General features: G+C 50.9%; 1 protein-coding gene across 2 annotated transcripts in view; it reads left to right on the top strand.

The window, feature by feature from the left end:
• Positions 1 to 3,375: 3,375 nt before the first annotated feature.
• The window catches only part of POLR2A (RNA polymerase II subunit A), a 29,161-nt gene continuing 10,305 nt past the window's right edge, over positions 3,376 to 22,231 (top strand). The window contains exons 1-17 of one of the 2 annotated variants that reach the window (XM_063138616.1): positions 3,376 to 3,775; positions 4,940 to 5,072; positions 5,177 to 5,313; positions 8,125 to 8,298; positions 11,684 to 11,965; positions 12,664 to 12,825; positions 14,019 to 14,239; positions 14,332 to 14,464; positions 15,765 to 15,889; positions 17,240 to 17,450; positions 18,645 to 18,854; positions 19,422 to 19,590; positions 19,942 to 20,036; positions 20,581 to 20,784; positions 20,909 to 21,131; positions 21,277 to 21,460; positions 21,899 to 22,070. In XM_063138616.1, the coding sequence (XP_062994686.1) occupies positions 3,686 to 3,775; positions 4,940 to 5,072; positions 5,177 to 5,313; positions 8,125 to 8,298; positions 11,684 to 11,965; positions 12,664 to 12,825; positions 14,019 to 14,239; positions 14,332 to 14,464; positions 15,765 to 15,889; positions 17,240 to 17,450; positions 18,645 to 18,854; positions 19,422 to 19,590; positions 19,942 to 20,036; positions 20,581 to 20,784; positions 20,909 to 21,131; positions 21,277 to 21,460; positions 21,899 to 22,070 (2,925 nt within the window). In that variant the 5' untranslated portion in view covers positions 3,376 to 3,685. Of the gene's footprint in view, positions 3,776 to 4,939; positions 5,073 to 5,176; positions 5,349 to 8,124; positions 8,299 to 11,683; positions 11,966 to 12,663; positions 12,826 to 14,018; positions 14,240 to 14,331; positions 14,465 to 15,764; positions 15,890 to 17,239; positions 17,451 to 18,644; positions 18,855 to 19,421; positions 19,591 to 19,941; positions 20,037 to 20,580; positions 20,785 to 20,908; positions 21,132 to 21,276; positions 21,461 to 21,898; positions 22,071 to 22,231 lie in introns of those variants that run through there. The other variant, XM_063138617.1, reaches the window with a different exon arrangement.

The raw sequence follows: 22,231 nt of genomic DNA, 5'->3' as shown, positions 1-22,231 counted from the left end.
AGTCCTACCTGGAGATTAAACCTGGGACTTTCTGTATGCAAAAGCATGTGCTGCACAAATGAGCTGCAGCCTTCCTCAACCTGGGGCGCTCCAGATGTGTTGGACTGCATCTCCCAGAATGCCCCAGCTGGCTGGGGCATTCTGGGAGTTGTAGTCCAACACATCTGGAGCGTCTCAGGTTGAGGAAGGCTGAGCTAGGGTCCCTCCCGAAGTTCACCCCACAACTTACTGCCGTCCTTCCAAACTTTTAGTATTATGCGTTGCATTGCAGAGAGCGCTGGCTATTGGGCAGTATAGAAATGTAATAAATAAATAAAATAAAAATGATCTCCCCTTGCGTCTGGTCCTACCGTGGGCTGTTTTTAATCGTTATTTAGCGTCCTGGCTTTCATGGTTTTCGTTTACTTGTATACCTTCCAGAGAATGGAGCGCTACAAACAATAATAATAATTAATGATAATAATAATTATTATTACAATAAAATCCCTCATCCACTCCACTTACATCCTGAACCCTGAGGCCAAGATTGAATTAGCTTCCAGGCCAGAAACCAGCCCTGTCCTCTGTACCTGAGCTCAGCCTTTTCCTCGGCACTTCCAAAATCCAATCCCTTCCCCCTCTCTCCCCCCCCAAAAAACCCCCAGATTCCTTTATCACCTCCTCCTGCAAAATCCACCCCCTTTTACTGCTAACTTCTCTCTCCCCCCTTATAGCCTTAGCCCCAATATTTCCCTCAAGATTCAGTCCTTTCCTCAGCCTGCAAAAAAACAAAAAACCGAGATATTCCTTTCCTCCTTTCAACTTCAAGTCCCAAATATTTATTTCCCCTCCCCCAACAAACAACCCAAGACCCCCCAATCTTCCCCCCTCCTAAAAATGCTCTAAATTAACCCCCCCTCCCCCCCAAACACACCGTCTTTCCCCCCTCTCATTTTCTACTACACCGAACCCCAGTTCGACCACCGGCACCAGGACCTGGAACCCCAAACGCCAGGCTGCCCCCCACCACCAATACCGCCCCCAAAGCCAGCCTGGAATTACAAAAAAAACCACCTCAATTCCGTGGATTCCACTTCAAACATGGCTCCCTGAGGGGCCATCCTTCGCCTACGCCAGACAAACCGTCCCTATAGCCCCCACCGCGTTACTCCCCTAAATTCTAGCCCTCCGTACCCCCAAGGCCGCTCTAGGTGCCTTCCGACTCGGTTCCGGAAGTAGGCCCCGAAGCCGCGTGCTTTCCAAGGCGGAGCGGCCAGGCAGCCGCACGCCATCTCCAGCCAAGTGAAATACGCGAGCCCGAGGCTTCGAAGGCCGCTCCCCGGAGCGTTCCATCCGCCTCGTCTTCGCTCTCGACAAAAGCTACCTCTGAGAGGAACCCCACTCTCCGCCCTCGGCTCTCTTCGGCCATTTTCGGAAAAAGTCGGAATGTAGCCACACCCCCAACTTCGGGCAGCGGCTTTATTTCCCCGCCTTGCTCGGCTTATGAATAGTCAATGAGGCGCGTCGAAAACTTGTGACGAGGTCCCACCTTCTTCTTGCAGACTGCACCACTAACAAAAAAAGGGGGAGACAGAAATATATATATATATATATATATATAATTACAATCTTAAGACAAGTTGAGGTTTTATACGCCGTGATTGAGAAGCAAGTCAGTTTGAAAACAGCGAGCCTTACTTCGGATGGATAAGATCAGGACGTGCATGAACTCTTTTTTTAAGCCTGTAAGCTGGCGTTTTGCAATCCAATTTCAAATAAAATTCATTTTTATTTTATGTTTTGCAGAAATGCTGCTGGTTTGATCCTGTGCGTGGTTGGGAGTCAGTGTCACTGAGTTCTATGGTGCTTATGCCCAAAGTAAACGAGTTTAGGATGCCAAAACTTGTGTGAGTGGAATAACTTTATTATGCTTTCAATAGAGCTGGAGATCAATAGCGCTTGCACTTTTTTTTTTGTGAAGCTGTTGTCCTTGTTGGCCTAATAAAGATATTCCACTAATTCTAATTTTGGAATCCTAAACTAATTTATTTGGCCATAAGCATCATTGAACTAAGCGACACTTGCTTCCAAGCAAACATGCAACATTAAAAAAGAAGTTGAAATCCAATATTGCTATAAAATCATAGAACAGCAGAGTTGGAAGGGGTCTAAAAGGTCATCGAGACCAACCCCCTGCTCAATGCAGGAATCCACCCTAAAGCATCCCCGACAGGTGGTTGTCCAGCTGCCTCTTGAAGGCCTCTAGTGTGGGAGAGCCCACAACCTCCCTAGGTCATGGGTTCCATTGTCGTACTGCTTTAACAGTCAGGACGTTTTTCCTGATGTCCAGCTGGAATCTGGCTTCCTGTAACTTGAGCCTGTTATTCCGTGTCCTGCACTCTGGGAGGATGGAGAAGAGATCCTGGCCCTCCTCTGTGTGACAACCTTTTAAGTATTTGAAGAGTGCTATCATAGTTTTTATTTGAATTTTATTACACATACAATAATCACGTTACATCATCTTAATATACCACAATAATAAAATTTAAAAAAACTAGATAAAGTAATATAGAACTATCTCGTGCACCACCACCACCCCCGGGACCCTTATTCTCCTTTCCAAAATTGTAATGTATGCTACAAATTTAACAAATGGACTCCAAACCTCATCAAAGTAATTTCGTTTCAAGAATCCTCTCTTAACTTTAATACTACATGTAAGTTTGTCATTAATAGTTATATCCCAGACTTCTTTGTACCATTCTTCTGTTTGATAATCCCTTTGTTCCTTCCAATTCCTGGCAATTATTAATCTAGCTGCGGTTAATAAATTGTTTATTCTTTACTATTTTATGTACGTTTAACCCCTTCATGTATTGATAACAGTGCTGTCCTTGGCCCTAACTTAACCTTCCATCCCATTATATCATTTATCTCTTTGAAAACCACTTGCCAAAACCTCTGAATAACTTCACAAGTCCACCACATATGGAAAGAAGTGCCTTTTTCCTGACAACCTCTCCAACAATATACAGAATACTTTTTATCCATTTGGTGTAGTTTTACATATCAATTTATAATAATTTACCTTTATTCTTACCGAATAAAAAAATAAAAATAAAATAAAATCGGGAAAGTTTGGAGGTACAGCAGCAATCGCCCATTCTCCCCCCCCCCCCGTCACAAAAGTAGTTTATTCCTCTCCCCAGCTCCGGCACCGCCCCTCTGTCCTTTCCCACCTTGCCAGAGCCACGCCCACGAGGACGCAGCCGCAGCGCCGCCCCGCTCTGCCGCGTCGCCCTTGCACTTCTGCTCCTGTAGCCCCGTGTAGGGGGGGCGAGTCTATATAAGGCGGCGCCTGAGCGTCTGTGGCTCAGTCGCGCTGAAGAGCGCGGAGGGAAAGGACAGGAGGGAGGGAAGAGGCGGCCGGACGTGGCGCGCGGGAGAGAGCGGGCGGCGGAGGAGGAGGCGACGGCGTCTGCTGCTGTCCCGGTCCTGTCCCCACCCCGTTTCACGGAAGGAGCGGCACGAGGCGCGCGGCCGGCGGCGAGCTCGGTCGGCTGGGCCTCGGTTAAAACCGGAGTAGAGGTGGGGGGAGGGGCGGCGGCGGCAGCTGCTGCTTCCTGGCTGGTGACTGAGGCGGAGGCAGAGCGGCGTCTGCATCACGTGACCCCCGAAAGGCGGAGAGGAAAGCGCGCGCGCAAAGATGCACGGGGGAGCGCCCTCCGGGGACAGCGCGTGCCCGCTGCGCACCATCAAGCGCGTGCAGTTTGGCGTCCTCAGCCCGGATGAGATGGTGGGTGGCGCAGCTTTTAAGCTGGGTGGGGGGGTGGAATTTGGGGGGGGGGGGGGCTGTTGAAAAGCACAAACTTTTTTCTCTCTCTTTTTAAAGATTGCATTGCATCTTTTGGGAATTGCAATGCTAAAATAAAGTGTCAGGTGCGCATGGCTTCCTCGCATATTTCAGTGGTCTGGGGGGTGGGGGAAGGAGATCTGCATCTTCTGAGCTTACCTTTTTTAAAAAAAAAATTAGGGGTGGGGGTAGTTTGCCCAACAGTGACCAAAATACGTCCTCCTGCGAAGGATGCCTCTAGTATGAACACAGCTCTCAAACCCCGCCCCCATATCCCCTGCCAATTTGTGATTGTGCAGCAGGATTGACTGCTCCTGAAAGTAGGTCTCTTGACACTTGTGGGTGTTTAGTTCTTTAAAAAACTGGGTTAAAAGTTTGGGGAGGGATGAACCTGGAAGGACTTCGCTGCTAAGCGTTTTTTAATGGATGGCAGTGGTGCCCCCGTAGAAGATTGATAGTAAAGGATGTTTCTCTCCCCCCCCCCCTGAATTTTGGAAGGGTGTCGAGTTAGAATTTTTACAGAATAATTTGCTGTACGAAACACATTCAGGTCTTTGCCGTATCTACAACTCCCCCACAAATTCTGCATTTCGAGGGTTTACTGCTTCTCCCTCTCCAATATGCCTCGCTTTGCCTTCTGTGTGGGCAGCGAAAACAGTCTGCAAAAAGGGATCTCCCTGTTGTTCACGAACTGTCTTTTACGCCTGTAATCTTAATATTAAAGTAATTTCAGTCTTGTGGTGGTGAACAGAGTTGCGTTGAAAATGGCATCAGAGCAGCTTGTAGAGCTGTGTTATTCCCACAATAAATGCTCTCCTGAATGGACAGCGTCCTTGTGGTAATCTCGTTTATTAAAAAAAAACATTTTATGTTCCTAATAGATTGGTTTTAGAGGGCCATCAATCAAAGACGAATGTGTTTCTCTTCTTTCTTTACTGCTCCCTTGCCACCCCTCAACAATGTAAGTCCATTTCCCGTCCTGGACCTCACATTTCTAAGCTTTTAGGACACGCTCTGGGAATGTCGTTGTTCAGATGCCGCCCTTATTCCTGAGGTGCTTGATGAGGTTGGTTGACGCTGATCCTGCCTTCGCATTCTTCTCTCCAGAAACGGATGTCGGTGACGGAAGGGGGGATCAAGTACCCCGAGACAACGGAAGGGGGCCGCCCCAAGCTGGGGGGATTGATGGACCCTCGACAGGGCGTCATCGAAAGGACGGGAAGGTGCCAGACCTGTGCAGGTGAGTGCGGGCAGTGGGGAAAGGCAGGGGAGGACACGCACACACACCGACTGTTGGCCCGGGAGCGCGGGTTGACGGTGCCCCCTTCCGTTCTCCTCTGACAGGCAACATGACAGAATGCCCCGGCCACTTTGGACACATTGAGCTGGCCAAGCCCGTCTTCCACGTTGGCTTCTTGGGGAAGACGATGAAGGTCCTCCGCTGCGTGTGCTTCTTCTGCTCCAAGCTGCTGGTTGACGCTGTGAGTAACAGTGGAGCTAATTTGCAGCCTTAGAAGTAAGTTCAGGGAATTGGCTAGTCTGCCCCCCACCCCCACAAAAAAGACTAACCTGCCTAGCAGTGCCCACTTTTGGGGGTGCTCTCAGCTGCTTTCAAAAGGAAACCAGAGCCCTTCCAGTTTGCAACAGCCTCCCTGCTGGATTGCGTGTGGTTACCTGCCAGTGGGTGACTAGGTGAGTCCCTGTTGACAAGCCTGGAGTCTGGCCTTGGTGTTGTCTAGTCCACTTTCCTTATAATTCTGTATCTTGATGAGTTGTTCTCTCTTCTTCCCCCCCCCCCCCCCCCGGCTTCCATGATGATCCCCTCTAACTCTGCCGCCTGATGATGTCCATGCGCGGGGTTCCTTGTAGCAATTATCCATACAATACGTACTTCCCAAGAAGGCCTGCAGCACAATTTGAAACTGCTAGCAATAAAATCCAATTTGTGAACTATTAAAACACTCAAAAAAGCTCAGCAGTAGTAATATTCCCAAGAGCCACTTAAAATCGTGGTTGCTAAAAAGGAACTTTAAAAAAAGTGGGGTGAATAAAAGCAGTCGTAACAGATCTGGTACAAGGCGAACAGGTTATGGGGAGGGAAGTTTATAACTGAGGTACCACTGCCTGCAAAGGCCCTGTCTGTGTTAGCCACCCATCACCCCCCCCCTATGCTCAGGTTGGCCTGTTAGGTCTTCTGTTGCTCTTACCTTAAGCTCCAAGTAGTTCAAGGTTAAGCTGCTGATCCAGAACTCCTATTTCCACTAAGAGGGGAAGGTAGAAAAATGTGGAGTCCTTTTTAAAGGACTAGGTTCCAATATTGTGGAGTATTTGATCCTTCCCAGCATGCCTCTGTTCCCTGCAGTGGGCCTACTTCCTGTCTAGAAAGAAGAGCTGTGGAGAATTCTGGGGTATCCTCACATGACTTCCTCCCTAGTGGGGAAATGCAGTCTTGGACGGCAGTGGTCTTCAACTGGTCCAGACCTGAGGCCTGCCTCAGACTCCCACCCACTTTCACAGTTGCCCAACATGGTGGCAACAGCTTTGCCGTGACCCCATCTGGGCTGATCTCGCAACCCACTGGTTCAAGACCACTGCTATAGTGTTGCACAGTTTTGAAGTGAAGCATTCTCACTCCTGCATAATTCCAGCAGGAGGACCAAACACCACTTTCCATAATTCACAGGAAATAAAACCCTACATAATGTTAATAATTTTGTAGCGTCTTCCACCACCAAGCTGATTGGTGATCAGAGCACCTGACGTAAGAGAAATGCACAAAAATATTAGTATTCATTGTAGAAGAAGAAAGGACAATATTCATTGTGGTAATTTGGGAGTGGGTCTTCAGGAACCCACCCACTTCAAGAACCCGTCCAAGTGTCCATGGTTGTGAGTTCCACAGTGAGGAGGTGCCCTGCCAATTTAAGACATTATGGTGGGATCCTGCCAGTGCAGGCCACAGCTAAGTGAAGGCAGCGAGTGAAATGAGGCAGAGTGGGCTGCCTTCAATCCTGCAGGGTCCGTCCTTTCTCCGTAGTCCACTGATGTGTCTCACACTTTCAAAGCAAGAGTGCGTACCTGCGCTCTCTAAGCAGCTATGGCATGGGTTGGCAACCGTTGAGGGGGGCTTCATCTCCTCAGAGCAATGTGGTTGGGGGTGGTGCTGGTGCTCAGAGTCAAATCCAAAAGTGAGCAGAGATGAAGTCAAAGTAGCGGGGACACTCCTTTTCCTCTCCCCTGCCTAGTCGTTCTTCCGCACGCATTCCACCTCCCCCCCTGCCCGCCCACACACCTTACTTCATCCATCATTTCAGGAAAGTAGATCGACACAGCCCATCCGCTGCTCTCTCAATCCCCATTCACACACTCTTCATCCACATGCTCCCATTCACGTGTTTCTTAATAACAGAAGAAGACTGCAGCCTAGGGCCAAATGCATCCCTCAGCGGAGTGCTGTGCCTCTGAGTTACAACCCCTTCCAATGGCTCGAGCAAGGTGCAAAATGACTTTTTGCTATGGCTGCGTGATTATGTCAGTTGTAGTCCAAGACGTCCAGAGACTGCCAGGTTGGGAAAGGGCATTGTGTAGTATTGACGGCGGCTGGGTTCACACAACACAACAACCTGCACTCAAGGTTGAGTATGGGTTCAGTGTAGGTTGTCGTTGAACTGTGGGTTGCTGCGTTACGTGAATCTAGCCATGCTAACTAGGGCTGTGCACAAACCCCCCACTCCGCACCATTCCCGATCCGTACCACCTTGATCCGCCTAGGGTCTGCTCCACTCTGCTGCGGAGCTCCAGCTCCGAATCAGAGCTCCGCAGCGGCGGGGGGCGGCGCCAGGTAAGGCCCTCCTCCCCCTGCCTCCTTACCTGGCTCTGCCGCCATTGCTGCACGGGCGGCAGCGGCAAGGCCAAGTAAACCCCCTTTACCTTTTTTGCGGAGCTCCGGATCGAGGCGAAGGATCCGCCTTCACCTTGATCTGTGATGCTCCGCTGCTCCCCCGATCCTCTTTGCCTCCGCCTTAAGGGGAGGCGAACCACCCCGATCCGCTTCTGCTTCTTCGGTCCGAGGAGAAGCGGAGCACAGCCCTAATGCTAACCAAGCATGGTTTGTTCGTGCGGCTGGGTTCGCACAACAACATGCAGCTCCATGAAAACACACACTCCGCCTCGAGGGTGAACCCAGCCAATATCTGTTGGGTGACTGGTGTGGTTCAGAGAATCCCAAGTTCTGACTTTGAATTCTTGCGGCGGTGGGTGACGCTTCTCCTGCCTTTTTCTCCTTCCTGCAGAACAACCCAAAGATCAAAGATATCCTGACCAAATCGAAAGGGCAGCCGAAGAAGCGCTTGACCCACGTCTATGACCTTTGCAAAGGCAAGAACATCTGTGAAGGGGGCGAGGAGATGGACAACAAGTTTGGAGTGGAGCAGCCAGATGGCGACGAGGACATCTCGAAGGAAAAGGTCAGAGCCCCAACTCTGCTGTGGGGGGGAGCAGGGGGGGCGGGGGCGATGGCATCGTGTCTGATGTTGCATGCAGGTCGCTAGTTTTCCACGCTTCCGTTTCTGTTCTGGCTTCTGAACCACCTCGGGCACAGTCTTAGTTACTCAAGACATTGCGCTCTCCCCGAGAGTATCTCTTTCTCATTCTTTCACGTTTATTCCCCCCTGCCCTTTCAAAAAGCCATTTATGCAGATTAGCAAAGGATTACCCCCCAACCCTAAAGAACGAGAGCGTCAATAGCCTCAAAAGGAGCAGCCCGTTCTAATCCAGTTTGCAAATCACAGCCTGTCGCTTCATCTAGATTTCCGTAATGATTGTAAAACATCTCAAATTCAATTCAAGCCGTCCAAAAGTCAAGACTGTTTATTCTCAGTGGAATTAAATTATGTGTGTTAGCCTAATTGATTTCAACATTCTCCATATTTAGATAGTGATGCCACTATAGCGAGGAAAGCTCTTTGAAGTCGAGTGGGATAGTACTTCTAGGCCTTACTCACTTCAAATACTTGGTTAATACCCTATTTCTTTGATTCTAAGACGCACTTTTCCCCCCATATAAACATCTCTAAAAACTTAGAATCGTGGGTGTGTCTTAGGTTTTTTTTTTCTGTTGGTGGTACTGAAATTAGTGTGCGTCTTACAATCGAAGAAATACGGTAAAATAAATATATATTTATTTATTACATTTTTATAACGCCCAATAGCCAAAGCTCTCTATGGGAATGACAGTGACCATAATTTGGTAGATAAAATAAAATCCTTGGCCAAAAATACCCATCTAGGGGCTCTCAGTAATAATTAATAATAATAATTTATTTCTTACCCACCTCTCCGATTGGATCAGCAAGCATAAAATTCTGATTAAAAACATAGTATACACTATTAAAAACATCCTAAAAGCATACTTCCACCAGACATCTTCTTGAACGTGTCTGCATCTCAAAAAAAATAATTACCCATTGACTGGGTTCACACAACACAACAACCCATAGTCAACCTTGAGTATGGCTTGAGCCCTGGGTGGTGGTGGAATGGTGAATTGTTGTGACGTGGGAACCCGGCCATGCTAATAAATCATGGTTTGTTAGCGCAGCTGAGTTCACAGCACCACAACCCGTACTCAACCCTGACTGTGGGTTGTTGTGTAAACCCAGGCCGTTGTCCGTTTTACCTTGCAAGACTTTAAACTACTGGGAAACCACTTTGTAACAATTCTCAGTTGCCAATTACGCATGATAACTTAAGGCTAGTCTTCCAAGAGTTATTTCAAACATCTTGCCCCTGTTGTGTTGTACACTCCCTTCGGGAGAGAAAGGAAATAATAATAATTGCTCATTTGAAAATAGGGAGGGTGGTTCATTTCTTTTTCTTTGCAATTTGATTCAGAAAAAGGAATATGCTTTTCATTTCTTGGCAACGTTTCCCCTCAAAGCTTTTTAGCAAGGTGATATACCCTGTTTCCTCGATTCTAAGACGCACTTTTTTCCCATATAAACATCTCTAAAAATGGGGTGCGTCTTAGAATCGCAGGTGTGTCTTAGTTTTTTTTCTTCTATTGGTTGTACTGAAATTAGTGTGCGTCTTACAATCGATGGCGTCTTACAATCGAAGAAATACGGTATCTGGTGATAGGATTGTTTTTATTTTGCTCCAACTAACAAAATTGGTGCCTTAAAAGACACACGAATGCTTTCTCGGAAGTCTGTTGTTACCAAGGTAGATATTTCAGACCTTTGTCTGAAACTGTTCAGATTCTACCCAGTTCAGTCAGAATTCCTGTTGATCCCAGGGAAACATTACTGGTAATAGTGCTGCGTGATGAGATAAAAACCCGAGAGCTCAGCTGCATCAGACCGAAGGTCCCTCCAGTCCAGCATTCTGTTTCCACAACGTCAACCACGTGCCCCACGTGAAGCCCACAAGCCGGACATGAGCGCAGCAGCAGGCTTCAGCTCATGGTCCCCAGCGTCTGGTTTTAAGAAGCACATTGGTTCAAATACCGGACTAGCAGCCATTGATGTTTAGCCTGGAGAAGAGAAGATTGAGGGGAGACATGACAGCACTCTTCAAATACTTGAAAGGTTGTCGCGCAGAGGAGGGCCAGGATCTCTCCTCGATCCTCCCAGAGTGCAGGACACGGAATGACGGGCTCAAGTTACAGGAAGCCAGATTCTGGGTGGACATCAGGAAAAACTTCCTGACTGTTAGAGCAGTACGACAATGGAATCAGTTACCTAGGGAGGTTATGGGCTCTCCCACACTCGAGGCCTTCAAGAGGCAGCTGGGCAGCCATCTGTCAGGGAGGCTTTAGGGTGGATTCCTGCATTGAGCAGGGGGTTGGACTCGATGGCCTTGTAGGCCCCTTCCAACTCTGCTATTCTATGATACCTGTATCCTCCATGGATGTGTATAATCCTCAGAGGTGACTGCAACAACTGATTGAATCGCCATCGTGTCATCCACAAACAGAGAGATTTGACCTTGTTCCCTGTTTAATCAATTCTTTTAAGAATTATTCTATATGGATCGAACTTCACACTGCTGGGATAAGCCTGGTTTTGATACAGCGAAGCCTTCAAGCAAAGTTACGCAGCTGTCCGAGGCGTGTTGTACTTGCCCTCGCTAAGTGAAACTACAGCCCCTGCCTTGGGGTCTGTCGCCGCCACTGCCCCATAGCTCAGCTGAATAAGTCTGTCCCTCCCGGCTTCCAGATGTAAAGTACACATTGGTTAGGTCAATATGCCACCTGGTGACTGAAGATGGTTCTGCAGACTGGAAACAAGACACATTTAAATTACTTTAAGTGAATGCATTGTTTAAAAAAAAAACCCCTAATAAACATAACACATGTACAGAGGGGAGTCCCCTTAATATGCATGACAGGTTTCTGGTTTCTGGGCTCCACAGTCTTGGGATTATGGCACTGACAGACAGACTTCCTTCTTGATTATAGATAATTGTTAGAACGTCTGTGCGTAAGGCACATCTTCCTCATCAGAGATGCCATCCTTGTCTTACCCTTCTCCCAAAGGCAATATTATCTTGCCAAATCATTGTTAGCTAAAATCCTTGCAGTGGGGTTACCGTAGCGTAAGAGATCTGTTCTGTACTCCCAGCAGTGTGGAAGGTAAGAAATTCCAGGTTTTTCCTCAGGATCTCTCCGTGTAGGGCTGTAAGCTGCACCCCATCTTCAGTTGGCAAACCAGACTCCCCCCCCCCCCCCAAAAGAAACTTGAAGCTGAACGGGGCTTTGTCAGGCTGGTGCATCAGACGTGTATGAGGGGCACCTCTTTTGCGGGAGGGCTTGCGTTCAGCTGACGGCCTCGTTCCGTTCTCGTTCTCAAGGGTCACGGGGGCTGCGGCCGCTACCAGCCGAGGATCCGGCGTTCGGGCCTGGAGCTGTACGCTGAGTGGAAGCACGTCAACGAGGACTCGCAAGAGAAGAAGATCCTGCTGAGCCCGGAGCGGGTGCACGAGATCTTCAAGCGCATCTCGGACGAGGAGTGCTTCATCCTGGGCATGGACCCCAAGTACGCCCGGCCAGAGTGGATGATCTGCACGGTGCTCCCGGTGCCGCCGCTTTCCGTCAGGCCGGCTGTGGTCATGCAGGGCTCTGCCAGGAATCAGGTAGGAAGCCGGGCCGGAGAGGAGAAGGCGGCCATTGTCCGCTGGGTCAAGCAGAAGGGTTACATCTGCACCGGGGTGGGGAACCTCAGGCCTTAGAGCCAAATCCGGCCACTTGCCCCCAGCCACCAGTTAATGGATGAGTACCGGCTCCAGTGCAGTTTTTCCCCCCATATTCTAAAAGGTTGTGATGATTCTCCTGAGGCTCGTACGTGCAGTAAGACCTTTAAGCTGCAGTATGCTGGGGTTTTCGGTATTTTTGGCACCACTGGAATGCAGCCCCCCCTCTCCCTCGAAAGCTTTTATAAAATTGAATTTGGCCCTTAGACTGAAAGAGGATTCCCACCCTCGGTCTGCCCCGGGCATCCAAAGTATAATTGTCCCACTGCTGACAACTAAAACATAGAAGTTGAACCGCAGCTTTTCCTCCTGTGGCGATGCTTCTCTTACTTCAGCCTTCCCCAACCCAGCATCCTCCAGATGTGTTTGAGTATGACTCCCATCATCCCCAGACAACTTGGCTGTGCAGTCTGGGAAGGGTGGGAGCTGTAGTCCAACCCATCCGAAGGGTACTGAGGTTGGGGGAAGGTGGCCTGGCTGGGTCCTCAGTGCCCAAACCGCAAGTCCCGTACGAGAGAAGAGATCGGTGGGTCTTCGGCCTTGGGAACGGCGTTCCGTCACGGAGCCTCTTTTCTTCCCAGGATGACCTGACTCACAAGCTGGCCGACATTGTGAAAATCAACAACCAGCTGCGTCGGAACGAGCAGAACGGGGCGGCCGCTCACGTCATCGCCGAAGACGTCAAGCTGCTGCAGTTCCACGTGGCCACCATGGTGGACAATGAGCTCCCTGGGCTGCCCCGCGTGAGTGCCCAGAGCTACGGCCCTGTCGGGAGCGGGGGAGGCGAGGATCCTCAGCCGGGTTGCTGGTCTGGCCTGCTCCGTGGCCGCCGCGTGGCCCTTTCCGCTTACAAGGCTGGAAATGTCCTGTCCTGTCCCCCAGATTAGATAGCTAGGGGGGTGGGGAGTTGGCTTAATTCAGCTGCCGTTTCTATTTCATTCGGGGAGAAATTAAATACAGATAATACGACAACACAGCCCCGACTCTCAGGGTTGGGCAGCCCGGAGATCTCCAGATGTTTTGGACTTCAACTCCCAGCATTCCTGAGCACTGGCCATGGTGGCAGGGGCTTCTGGGAGTTGGTGTCTCAAACATCTGGAGGGCTACCTTCTGCCCTCCCCTAGACTAGAGTATACGGAACACGTTGAGGTGACCAGATCAAAATAAACCAAGCCTATCAGACAGAAGCCATATATAGTATGTCATTTAGTAGTTATTAATCCTTTAATTGGATTGCTTAGAATTGATTTGGCATACTTAACTGATCAATTTTTCCTATTAGTTTAAATAATGAATTGGTTCTGTACAAATCTCGTTCAGTTTTATTTAATGAATTATCTGGGACCGATTCTGTCTATAATGAATTTGGCGTTTTAATTAATTTGCTGCTTCTGATTTAATTGAATGCATGATGGACTTCATAGTTGGTCAGTTATGTCACTGCATTCTGGGAGACGCGGTCCCTTTCAGCTCTTGGGTTGGATCCAGATTTAGGCATGCTTAGAGTAGGCCCATCAAAACCAGTGGGACAAGTAAATAATGACCAACATAAGTTCCATTGATTTGAATGGATCTGCTCTTAAGTATGTCACCGTCTGGGTCTAACCTCCTGTATACCCTGAAAACAAGAGCAGTTCTCTACTGATGGGGAAGGGTGTCCTGAATGGGTCACAGCTTTCCACAATATGGTGCCCTCCAGATGTGCAGGCTGGAAATTACAGGAGTTGTAATCCCAACACATCTGGGGCACCAAATGGGGAAATCCTGGGTTACAGGCTCAGCCCATTTGTTCCCCAGTTAGGCCCATGCAAATGCAGCGAAGCCTTGTCCCTTCTGGTGAGAGGAGCAAGTTCTATACACACACACACACAATATCTGCAGGAGTAGCCGTTGTTGTTCCCTTCGTTGACTCTCTGCTCGTCCTCCCAATTTGCAGGCTATGCAGAAATCGGGGCGGCCGCTGAAGTCCCTGAAGCAGAGGCTAAAGGGGAAAGAGGGCCGTGTGCGAGGGAACCTGATGGGCAAGCGAGTGGACTTCTCTGCCCGGACGGTCATCACGCCGGACCCCAACCTCTCCATCGACCAGGTGGGCGTGCCCCGCTCCATCGCGGCCAACATGACCTTCGCCGAGATCGTGACGCCTTTCAACATCGACAGGTGAGGCCCCTCCCCTGCCGCCGGCGTGGCGCTCAAAAGCGGAGGCCCCTGACGCGCTCTGAGCGCCAGCTAACGCCTCTCACCCCTTCCAGGTTGCAGGAGTTGGTGCGCAGAGGAAACAGCCAGTATCCTGGCGCCAAGTACATCATCCGGGACAATGGCGACAGGATTGACCTCCGCTTTCACCCCAAGCCCAGCGACCTCCACCTCCAGATAGGATACAAGGTCAGTGGCGCTTGTGAGGAGGAAGGAGGCTTTGCACGGGAGCCTGGAGTGACCTCTGTCCCTCTAGACTGAGATGGGTTTACAGGCGACCTTACGAAATATCGGGCCCGTTCAGAAACTGATTGATTCCCTGAAACATCTTCTTTTTGCCTTAAGTCACTGTGGTTAAAGCCGTGGTTTATGGTGTCTTCTGAACACAGCCCGGCTTTCTGGCTTAACCACCATGGTTAAAGCCATGGTTTAAGGTGTCTTCTGAACGGGGCCATAGCGTGCATCAAAAAATGGGGAAAATGAAATATGCAGCTGTTGGCAAATACTTGAGTGAGAAGAGAGGGCTCAGGTTTTCCTTTGTTTCCCAAGTCTGTAAACGCTACTAACTTAGAAACCTGGCAAGCCAGTAATTTGTTTGGGGGTGGCTGGGATATTGTTCCTTCCTCATTGAAACAAGTGATGCTCCGGTCTACATCCCTTTGCCAATTTTTCTGTAGCAATTTAGAAATGACTGTTGTAGCAGAAAAGCACAAGTGGGACTCATGTTATGTATTTCCATTTGATATATGTGGAAGCTCCTTAGAGCAGGGAACTATCTTGTTTTACAGATATGAAAACACCATGTGCTTCGAGATATGTTTTCAGCGGTGTAAATATAGACTTTAGGGCTGAGTCAGATTCAATGTTGTCTAGTTTGGCTGTGTGTGGCCCACCCCCCTCAGTGATGCCTTCCTGCTTGTCATGTCTAACCCTACTGCCCCGTTTTGGGAGAAGATGTTTCAGGTAATCAATCAGAATCAGATTCAGAACTAGAAGACACAGCGCCAGACACCAGCCAGCCTGTACCAGTGGGGAAGGAAGCTCTCATGGGCAATTCCCCAGCTGGGAGTCAGCCCTCTCCAGAGCTTATCTCCTCAAGGCCAAATCCTACACACTCGGTGGGAAGTGAGCCTTCTTCCGGAGGTGAGCGTCCCGACAAGCTAGCTGATGCTAGGGTCTGCCAGAAGCTCAAATGCACGAGGTGGAAGGAAGGTGTGAGAAAGTCAGTTCGATTACGCCAGAACCTGCCTCCGTACCAGGCTCTCTGAAGTTACGGGCGTTTGCGAAGTGGCTTCCTATCCTTTTAAGCGGACAATTGCCTTGCTTAGTTTGCATAGTTTTGCCTAGGGGGACGTTTCCAAGAGGTTAGGCTCTCTTCAGGTAGAAGAGACGTTTGTTGCTTAATAAAAGCTTTGTGGAGATTACTTAGCAGACACTGCCCACCCTTCAAGGTAGGTCAACAGGGCTCTTCTGTTTCTTCCCCTTCCAGGTAGAACGACACATGTGCGATGGGGACATTGTCATTTTCAACCGACAACCAACGCTGCACAAGATGTCCATGATGGGGCACAGAGTCCGCATCCTGCCGTGGTCCACTTTCCGCCTCAATCTCAGGTGAGCCATTAATCTTCTGCACACCTCTTTTAAAACTTCACTTTGTTTCTTCCATTCCTGAACTAAAAAGAGAGAAAGGGAATTGTGTTTTGACAAGGAGGATATCTCCAAGAGAAATTCTGATGCAAAAGACCGCAGCCGCCTGTCCTATGCCGGCTTTTTTGCTGGGTGAAAGCGTTTAGTTGCATGGCCACTTCAGTGATTGCAAAGACAATTAGTTGGCTGTCCACAGTTTTAAGACGTTGAGAATTAGATGACTCCAAAAATTGTTCCCTGCGTGAGCTGAGCGGAAGCTTAAGAGACAGATGCTGGAACCATGTTCTAGTGTTTGACGCAACATGTCAAAGATGCGAAGGTGGGACGTAGTCAAAGTCGAAAATAATTCCTCTTTCCGTCTGTGTCAGGCGCCCCCAATCTGGTGCCTCCCAGATGAGTTGAACTACAAATCCCACCATTCCTCAGCCAGGTTGGGGTAGTCTGTCCTATATGTACTTGAAAGAAAGAGTTTTGAAAACGTGCCCAGAAGAAAGAATTGTGTACGGGGGGGCACTGATGTTGGCAAAGTTCATATATTTCATTTCTGTACTGCCCAATAGCTGAAGCTCTCTGGGTGATTCACAAAAATTAAAACCATAAATAAGCGTAAAATATAATACAAAAGCTTAAAACCACAATACAGAATGCATTGGTTTACATTCAAATTGCTTAGAAAATTAACCCCCTTTTTCTGAGGTCCAACGCTACTATTTGCAGTGGAAGCTAATAGATATAGAGCAAAGTTTTTAGATACTATTGGTGTGCGTTGTTATAAAGATTCAGAGATATAAATGAAATGTCATTGAGAAGCAATTAAAGTTTTCTGTATGTCTGCTGTGCTCCCATCTTACTAACCTTTCAGTAATGCATGTTACGTATTTGATAGCTCTGTAATTTTTAACCATATGTAATTTTTATAATATGTAGTATAGCAAAATGTCAAGTTTGTATGTGTTGCAATGATCTGCGGGTTGAGCAAGAAACGTATTGTTATTAGAAGTTACTTCCTGATCCTTAGAATCTTACACAAATGGGATGTTTGTTTTGAGCATACTTCAGCCAGTAAATGGCCGGTGTTTCCTTGTCCTGGGTTCAAATTCCACCCAACGGAAGGCGTTGTGCCTTGACCTGTGAGTTGTGAAGGGCCTCAGGTTTCATCCCAGGCAGAAAGTCCCCCGAGAGAGCTGGGTTTTGAGATGGCCGGCAGCTGCTCTCTCCTTCCACGCAAGCGTGTTTAGGCTCTTTGCGAACTCAGGCAGGCAGCTGGTTGGTGCTTGGCCCGATCTCTTCCTCACTCTCTCTGCTGCCCGGCAGTGTGACCACCCCTTACAACGCTGACTTTGATGGCGACGAGATGAACCTGCACCTCCCTCAGTCCCTGGAGACGCGGGCCGAGATCCAGGAGCTGGCCATGGTACCCCGCATGATAGTCACCCCCCAGTCCAACCGGCCCGTCATGGGCATCGTGCAGGACACTCTGACGGCCGTCCGCAAATTCACCAAGAGAGACGTCTTCCTGGAAAGGGTGAGCGAGAAGCGAGGGAGAGGATTCCCGGGGTGGGTGGGGGGATGCCTTATTTATTTATTTATTTATTTATTGCATTTCTATACCGCCCAATAGCCGGAGCTCTCTGGGCGGTTCACAAAAATGAATTACCATTCAAAGTATAAAACAACAGTATAAAACCATAATATAAAATTCAATATAAAAGCTCAACCAGATAAAAACAGCAGCAATGCAAAATTACAAATTTTAAAAACACCCAAGTTAAAATTTATTTATAGACTGTTAAAATGTTGGGAGAATATTTAGCCCAAAATGGCTGCCACAGCAGCTTACAAAGGGTTAATGAGAAAGTTCTCGCCCTCCGGGCTTACACGCCTAAAAGACACGTGTTCAGAGTGTGTTCGGAGGAGGGCAACCAGGATGATCAGGGGTCTGGAAACAAAGCCCTATGAAGAGAGACTGAAAGAACTGGGCATGTTTGGCCTGGAGAAGAGAAGATGGAGGGGAGACATGAGAGCACTCTTCAAATACTTGAAAGTGTCACCCAGAGGAGGGCCAGGATCTCTTCTCGATCCTCCCAGAGTGCAGGACATGGAATAAAGCCAGATTCCAGCTGGACATCAGGAAAAACTTCCTGACTGTTAGAGCAGTACGACAATGGAATCAGTTACCTAGGGAGGTTGTGGGCTCTCCCACACTCGAGGCCTTCAAGAGGCAGCTGGACAACCATCCATCAGGGATGCTTTAGGGTGGATTCCTGCATTGAGCAGGGGGTTGGACTCGATGGCCTTGTAGGCCCCTTCCAACTCTGCTATTCTATGATTCTATGACACGACACAAAAGGAAAAGGTACGGGGATGGAGGAGGAAAAAGCACTGTTCTTAGTTTCAAAGACCTTAGAGGTGTTGTTGTTTTCTGGCAGAGAAGGAAGGCGGAAGCACGCTCCCTGGAGCGGCTGCCTCTGTAGTGAGAGTTAATTCTTCATTTTTACTCTCTCCCTTTTCTATGCCAGTAATAAGCTGTGTTATAGAATAAGAGTTGGAGGAGAGCTGAGCACCCTGTTCTGGATGTGAACGTACCGCAGAGTTAAGAGAGTGGACATTGTGTGTGTCCGTCCCCGTCCCCCCTCTGAGTCTGGAGGGGGCGTTGGGACCGCAGGCGCTAATCCTCTCCCCTCTGCTTGGGTCCTCCTTCCCTCTCGCTCACCTCCAGGGGGAGGTGATGAACCTGCTGATGTTCCTCTCCACCTGGGACGGCAAAGTGCCTCAGCCCGCCATCCTCAAGCCTCGCCCGCTCTGGACCGGGAAGCAAATCTTCTCCCTGATCATCCCCGGGCACATCAACTGCATCCGGACGCACAGCACCCACCCGGACGACGAAGACAGCGGCCCGTACAAGCACATCTCGCCCGGGGACACCAAGGTACCGATGGGCGCCAGGCCCGGGAAAGCACTACCGCAGCCTCGCTCAACTCGGCGCCCTTCCTGTGCCTTGGATGGCCACACCCATCATCCCCCAGCCAGGCGGCTGGGGGGATGATGGGCGTGGTCGTCCAAGGCACAGGGAGGGCGCCGAGTTGAGGAAGGACCCCGTGAAGGTGCATTGCTCCTCTCGCCCTGCCCTCCAGCGCGCTCTACCCTTGCATTTCCTCGTCTCCAGCTTCTCAAAGGATTTACCCTGTGAACGCGGTCCTGCAACCTGCCCCCCTATTTCAGGAGCAGTCTCCAGAATGAAAGGGAGGGGAGCCAGCCCCTCGTCCCCGTAGAAGACCCCACAAAAGGCTCCCGGCCCGGCTCACTTGGCATCACGTGGGCCTGGTTTCGTTTCTCCGGGAATTGGCTTTGCTGGCAGGGCGTGATGGGAGTTGTAGTCCCAACGCCTCTGGAGGGGGGGGCACCAAGAGGGGAAAACTGATGTGCAGCCCGGTAGCAAAACAAGACAGCTTTGGCCGGGAAGCCTCAGGCCTCCTCCTCCTCCCTCCCTCCGTAGGTCATCGTGGAGAACGGAGAGCTGATCATGGGCATCCTATGTAAGAAGTCTCTGGGCACCTCCGCCGGCTCCCTGGTCCACATCTCCTACCTGGAGATGGGCCACGACGTCACGCGCCTCTTCTACAGCAACATCCAGACCGTCATTAACAACTGGCTGCTGATTGAAGGTGAGCCCAAAGGATTCTGGGAAGAGCGGGCCGAAAAGATGGCCGACAATCCCACGGTGCCTCTTGGAAGCTTTGCTGGCAATCGCAGCACGGAGGGTCCGTGCGACCTGGGGAGCTGTCCGACAGCAGCTTCTCTCGACAGCCGGCGGGGGTGGGATGAGGCCCTGATCCCATAGGAAAGGGGCTTTTGAGAGGGGCGCTTGGCCACCATGTGGGAAGTGCCGCTGTCCTTGTTGGCTTAGCTGTTGCGTAAGTCTGAGCCTTGTGCTAATTCTGGGCAGGAAAAGGGCTTTTGGAGAGGGCAGCTTTGGGTGGGGTTGTGCATCACCTCCTGGTTTTTCCCTCCCACAGGCCACACCATTGGCATTGGCGACTCCATTGCTGACGCCAAAACCTACCAGGACATTCAGAACACCATCAAGAAGGCCAAGCAGGATGTGATAGAGGTATGTGATTGAAAAGAAGCAAAAGCCGGCCTTCCTGTGGGGAAAAGGAGGCAGAGAGGCCAGCGGTCAGGGCCTCCGCAGGGACCGGGATTTATTTCCCTAGCAGTCCCTGTAGTGATGGGAGAGGAGAGACTCGAACTCGAGGCTCTTGCGTCCTCTGCCATCTTATTTTTTAAATGTACGGCGCTCCTGGGACGGCTTACAAAAGGAAGTCAGGCTCCAAAAATTCAGCAGAAATCAAACAATCGCCGAGGGTTGTGGTTGGCCATTAGAGGGCAGCAGAGCGGTTTTGGGAAATGGGGGGAGATTCAGACCTAGATGGAGCGGGAGGTTGGGGGCTGGAGCAGCACTGGGCGTGGGGGCGAGGAACTTGGAACGGGCTGGGCTGGAGCAGAGGGCTTTGGGGAGCCAGTCTGAAGTATACAGGGGGGATTCCTGCATTGAGCAGGGGTTGGACTCAATGGCCTTGTAGGCCCCTTCCGGCTCTGCTATTCTATGATTCTATGATCCCCTCCTCCTCCTCCTCCTCCTCGCCCGCCGCCAGGTCATTGAAAAGGCCCACAACAACGAGCTGGAGCCCACGCCCGGCAACACGCTGCGGCAGACCTTCGAGAACCAGGTCAACCGGATCCTGAACGACGCTCGAGACAAGACGGGCTCCTCTGCCCAGAAGTCCCTCTCGGAGTACAACAACTTCAAGTCCATGGTGGTGTCGGGGGCCAAAGGCTCCAAGATCAACATCTCCCAGGTAGAGCCGGCCTCCGCTGCCAGGGCCGGCCCCCACGCTGGGCCTGCTGACCAGCCAGCCAGCCAGCCTTCCGGTCCGGCTGCAGAGCGCCCCGAGTGACCGCCCGGCCTCTCCCCCTCCCTAGGTCATTGCCGTGGTGGGCCAGCAGAACGTGGAAGGGAAGCGGATCCCTTTTGGCTTCAAGCACCGGACGCTGCCTCACTTCATCAAGGACGACTACGGCCCCGAGAGCAGAGGCTTTGTGGAGAACTCCTACCTGGCCGGCCTCACCCCGACGGAGTTCTTCTTCCACGCCATGGGAGGCAGAGAGGGCTTGATTGACACAGCTGTCAAAACGGCCGAGACAGGTGAGCTGGGAGGGGCCCGGGTTGCGCCGGGGAAGGGGCAGGACGCGCTCCGGAGGCAGCTGCACTGCCTGAGCCCCGGCCACGTGCACCCTTGGTGGCGAGGAGGGGACCCGCCGGGTTTGAACCCTTGGCTGTCTGCCGGCAGGCTACATCCAGCGTCGGCTGATCAAGTCCATGGAGTCGGTGATGGTGAAGTACGACGCCACGGTGCGCAACTCCATCAACCAGGTGGTGCAGCTGCGCTACGGCGAAGACGGGCTGGCGGGGGAGAGCGTGGAGTTCCAGAACCTGGCCACGCTCAAGCCGTCCAACAAGGCCTTTGAGAAGAAGTGAGTCCCGAGCCCTCGGGTCTGTCTGCGCGAGCACGGGGCTTTCCCCCCTCGTGGGACTGAGGAGTTCCGATCTCCGTCTCCTCCTGAGGGAAGCTGCTGGATCTTGAGGAGGAGGGGGGCATGCTGGAACCCCTTTGCAGCCCCGCCCACCTCCCACCCACTCCAGCCTCTTACTTAAATGGCTCACTGAAACCATCTGTATGTTGAACAGACAGCTGAGGAATCCCCCCATGTGTTTCTGAGCTCCCTCAGTCCCCCTGGGACAGGGATCCTCTCGGTCTCCGGTGGTGCAGAGCCCCCGTAGCTCTCTGCAGCGTATCGCCTGGCGTTGTTTTTCCGGCAGGGAGTTTGGAGGGTGAAAAGTCATGGGAGGGGCTGGTCCTTGCTTCCCCCTCTGCTGAAGGCTGCTCTGCTGCATCCCCCCCCCCTTCCCAGGTTCAAGTTCGACTACACGAACGAGCGGGCTCTGCGGCGCACCCTGCAGGAGGAGATGGTGAAGGACATCCTCAGCAACGCACACATCCAGAACGAATTGGAGAGGGAGTTTGAGAAGATGAGGGAGGACCGGGAGGTGCTGAGGGTCATCTTCCCCACGGGAGACAGCAAGGTGAGGCTCCTGGGCCCCTTGGCCTTCCCTTCCTGGAAGCTTCTTGCTCTGGAGCCGGGGCCGGGCATGGCGGGGTTCCTGGTCAGGGCTGGGAGGCAGTTCTTACAGCCTCCTTCCGTGTTCTCTGGTTCTCAGTCGCCGTCGTGGCAGGGTGGGGAGTG

Source organism: Elgaria multicarinata, chromosome 11 (genome assembly GCF_023053635.1).
Source record: "Elgaria multicarinata webbii isolate HBS135686 ecotype San Diego chromosome 11, rElgMul1.1.pri, whole genome shotgun sequence".
In the NCBI taxonomy this organism is placed as follows: Eukaryota; Metazoa; Chordata; class Lepidosauria; order Squamata; family Anguidae; genus Elgaria; species Elgaria multicarinata.
The sequence above is the reverse complement of the archived record's forward strand: the minus strand, read 5'-3'. Positions and strand labels throughout refer to the sequence as shown.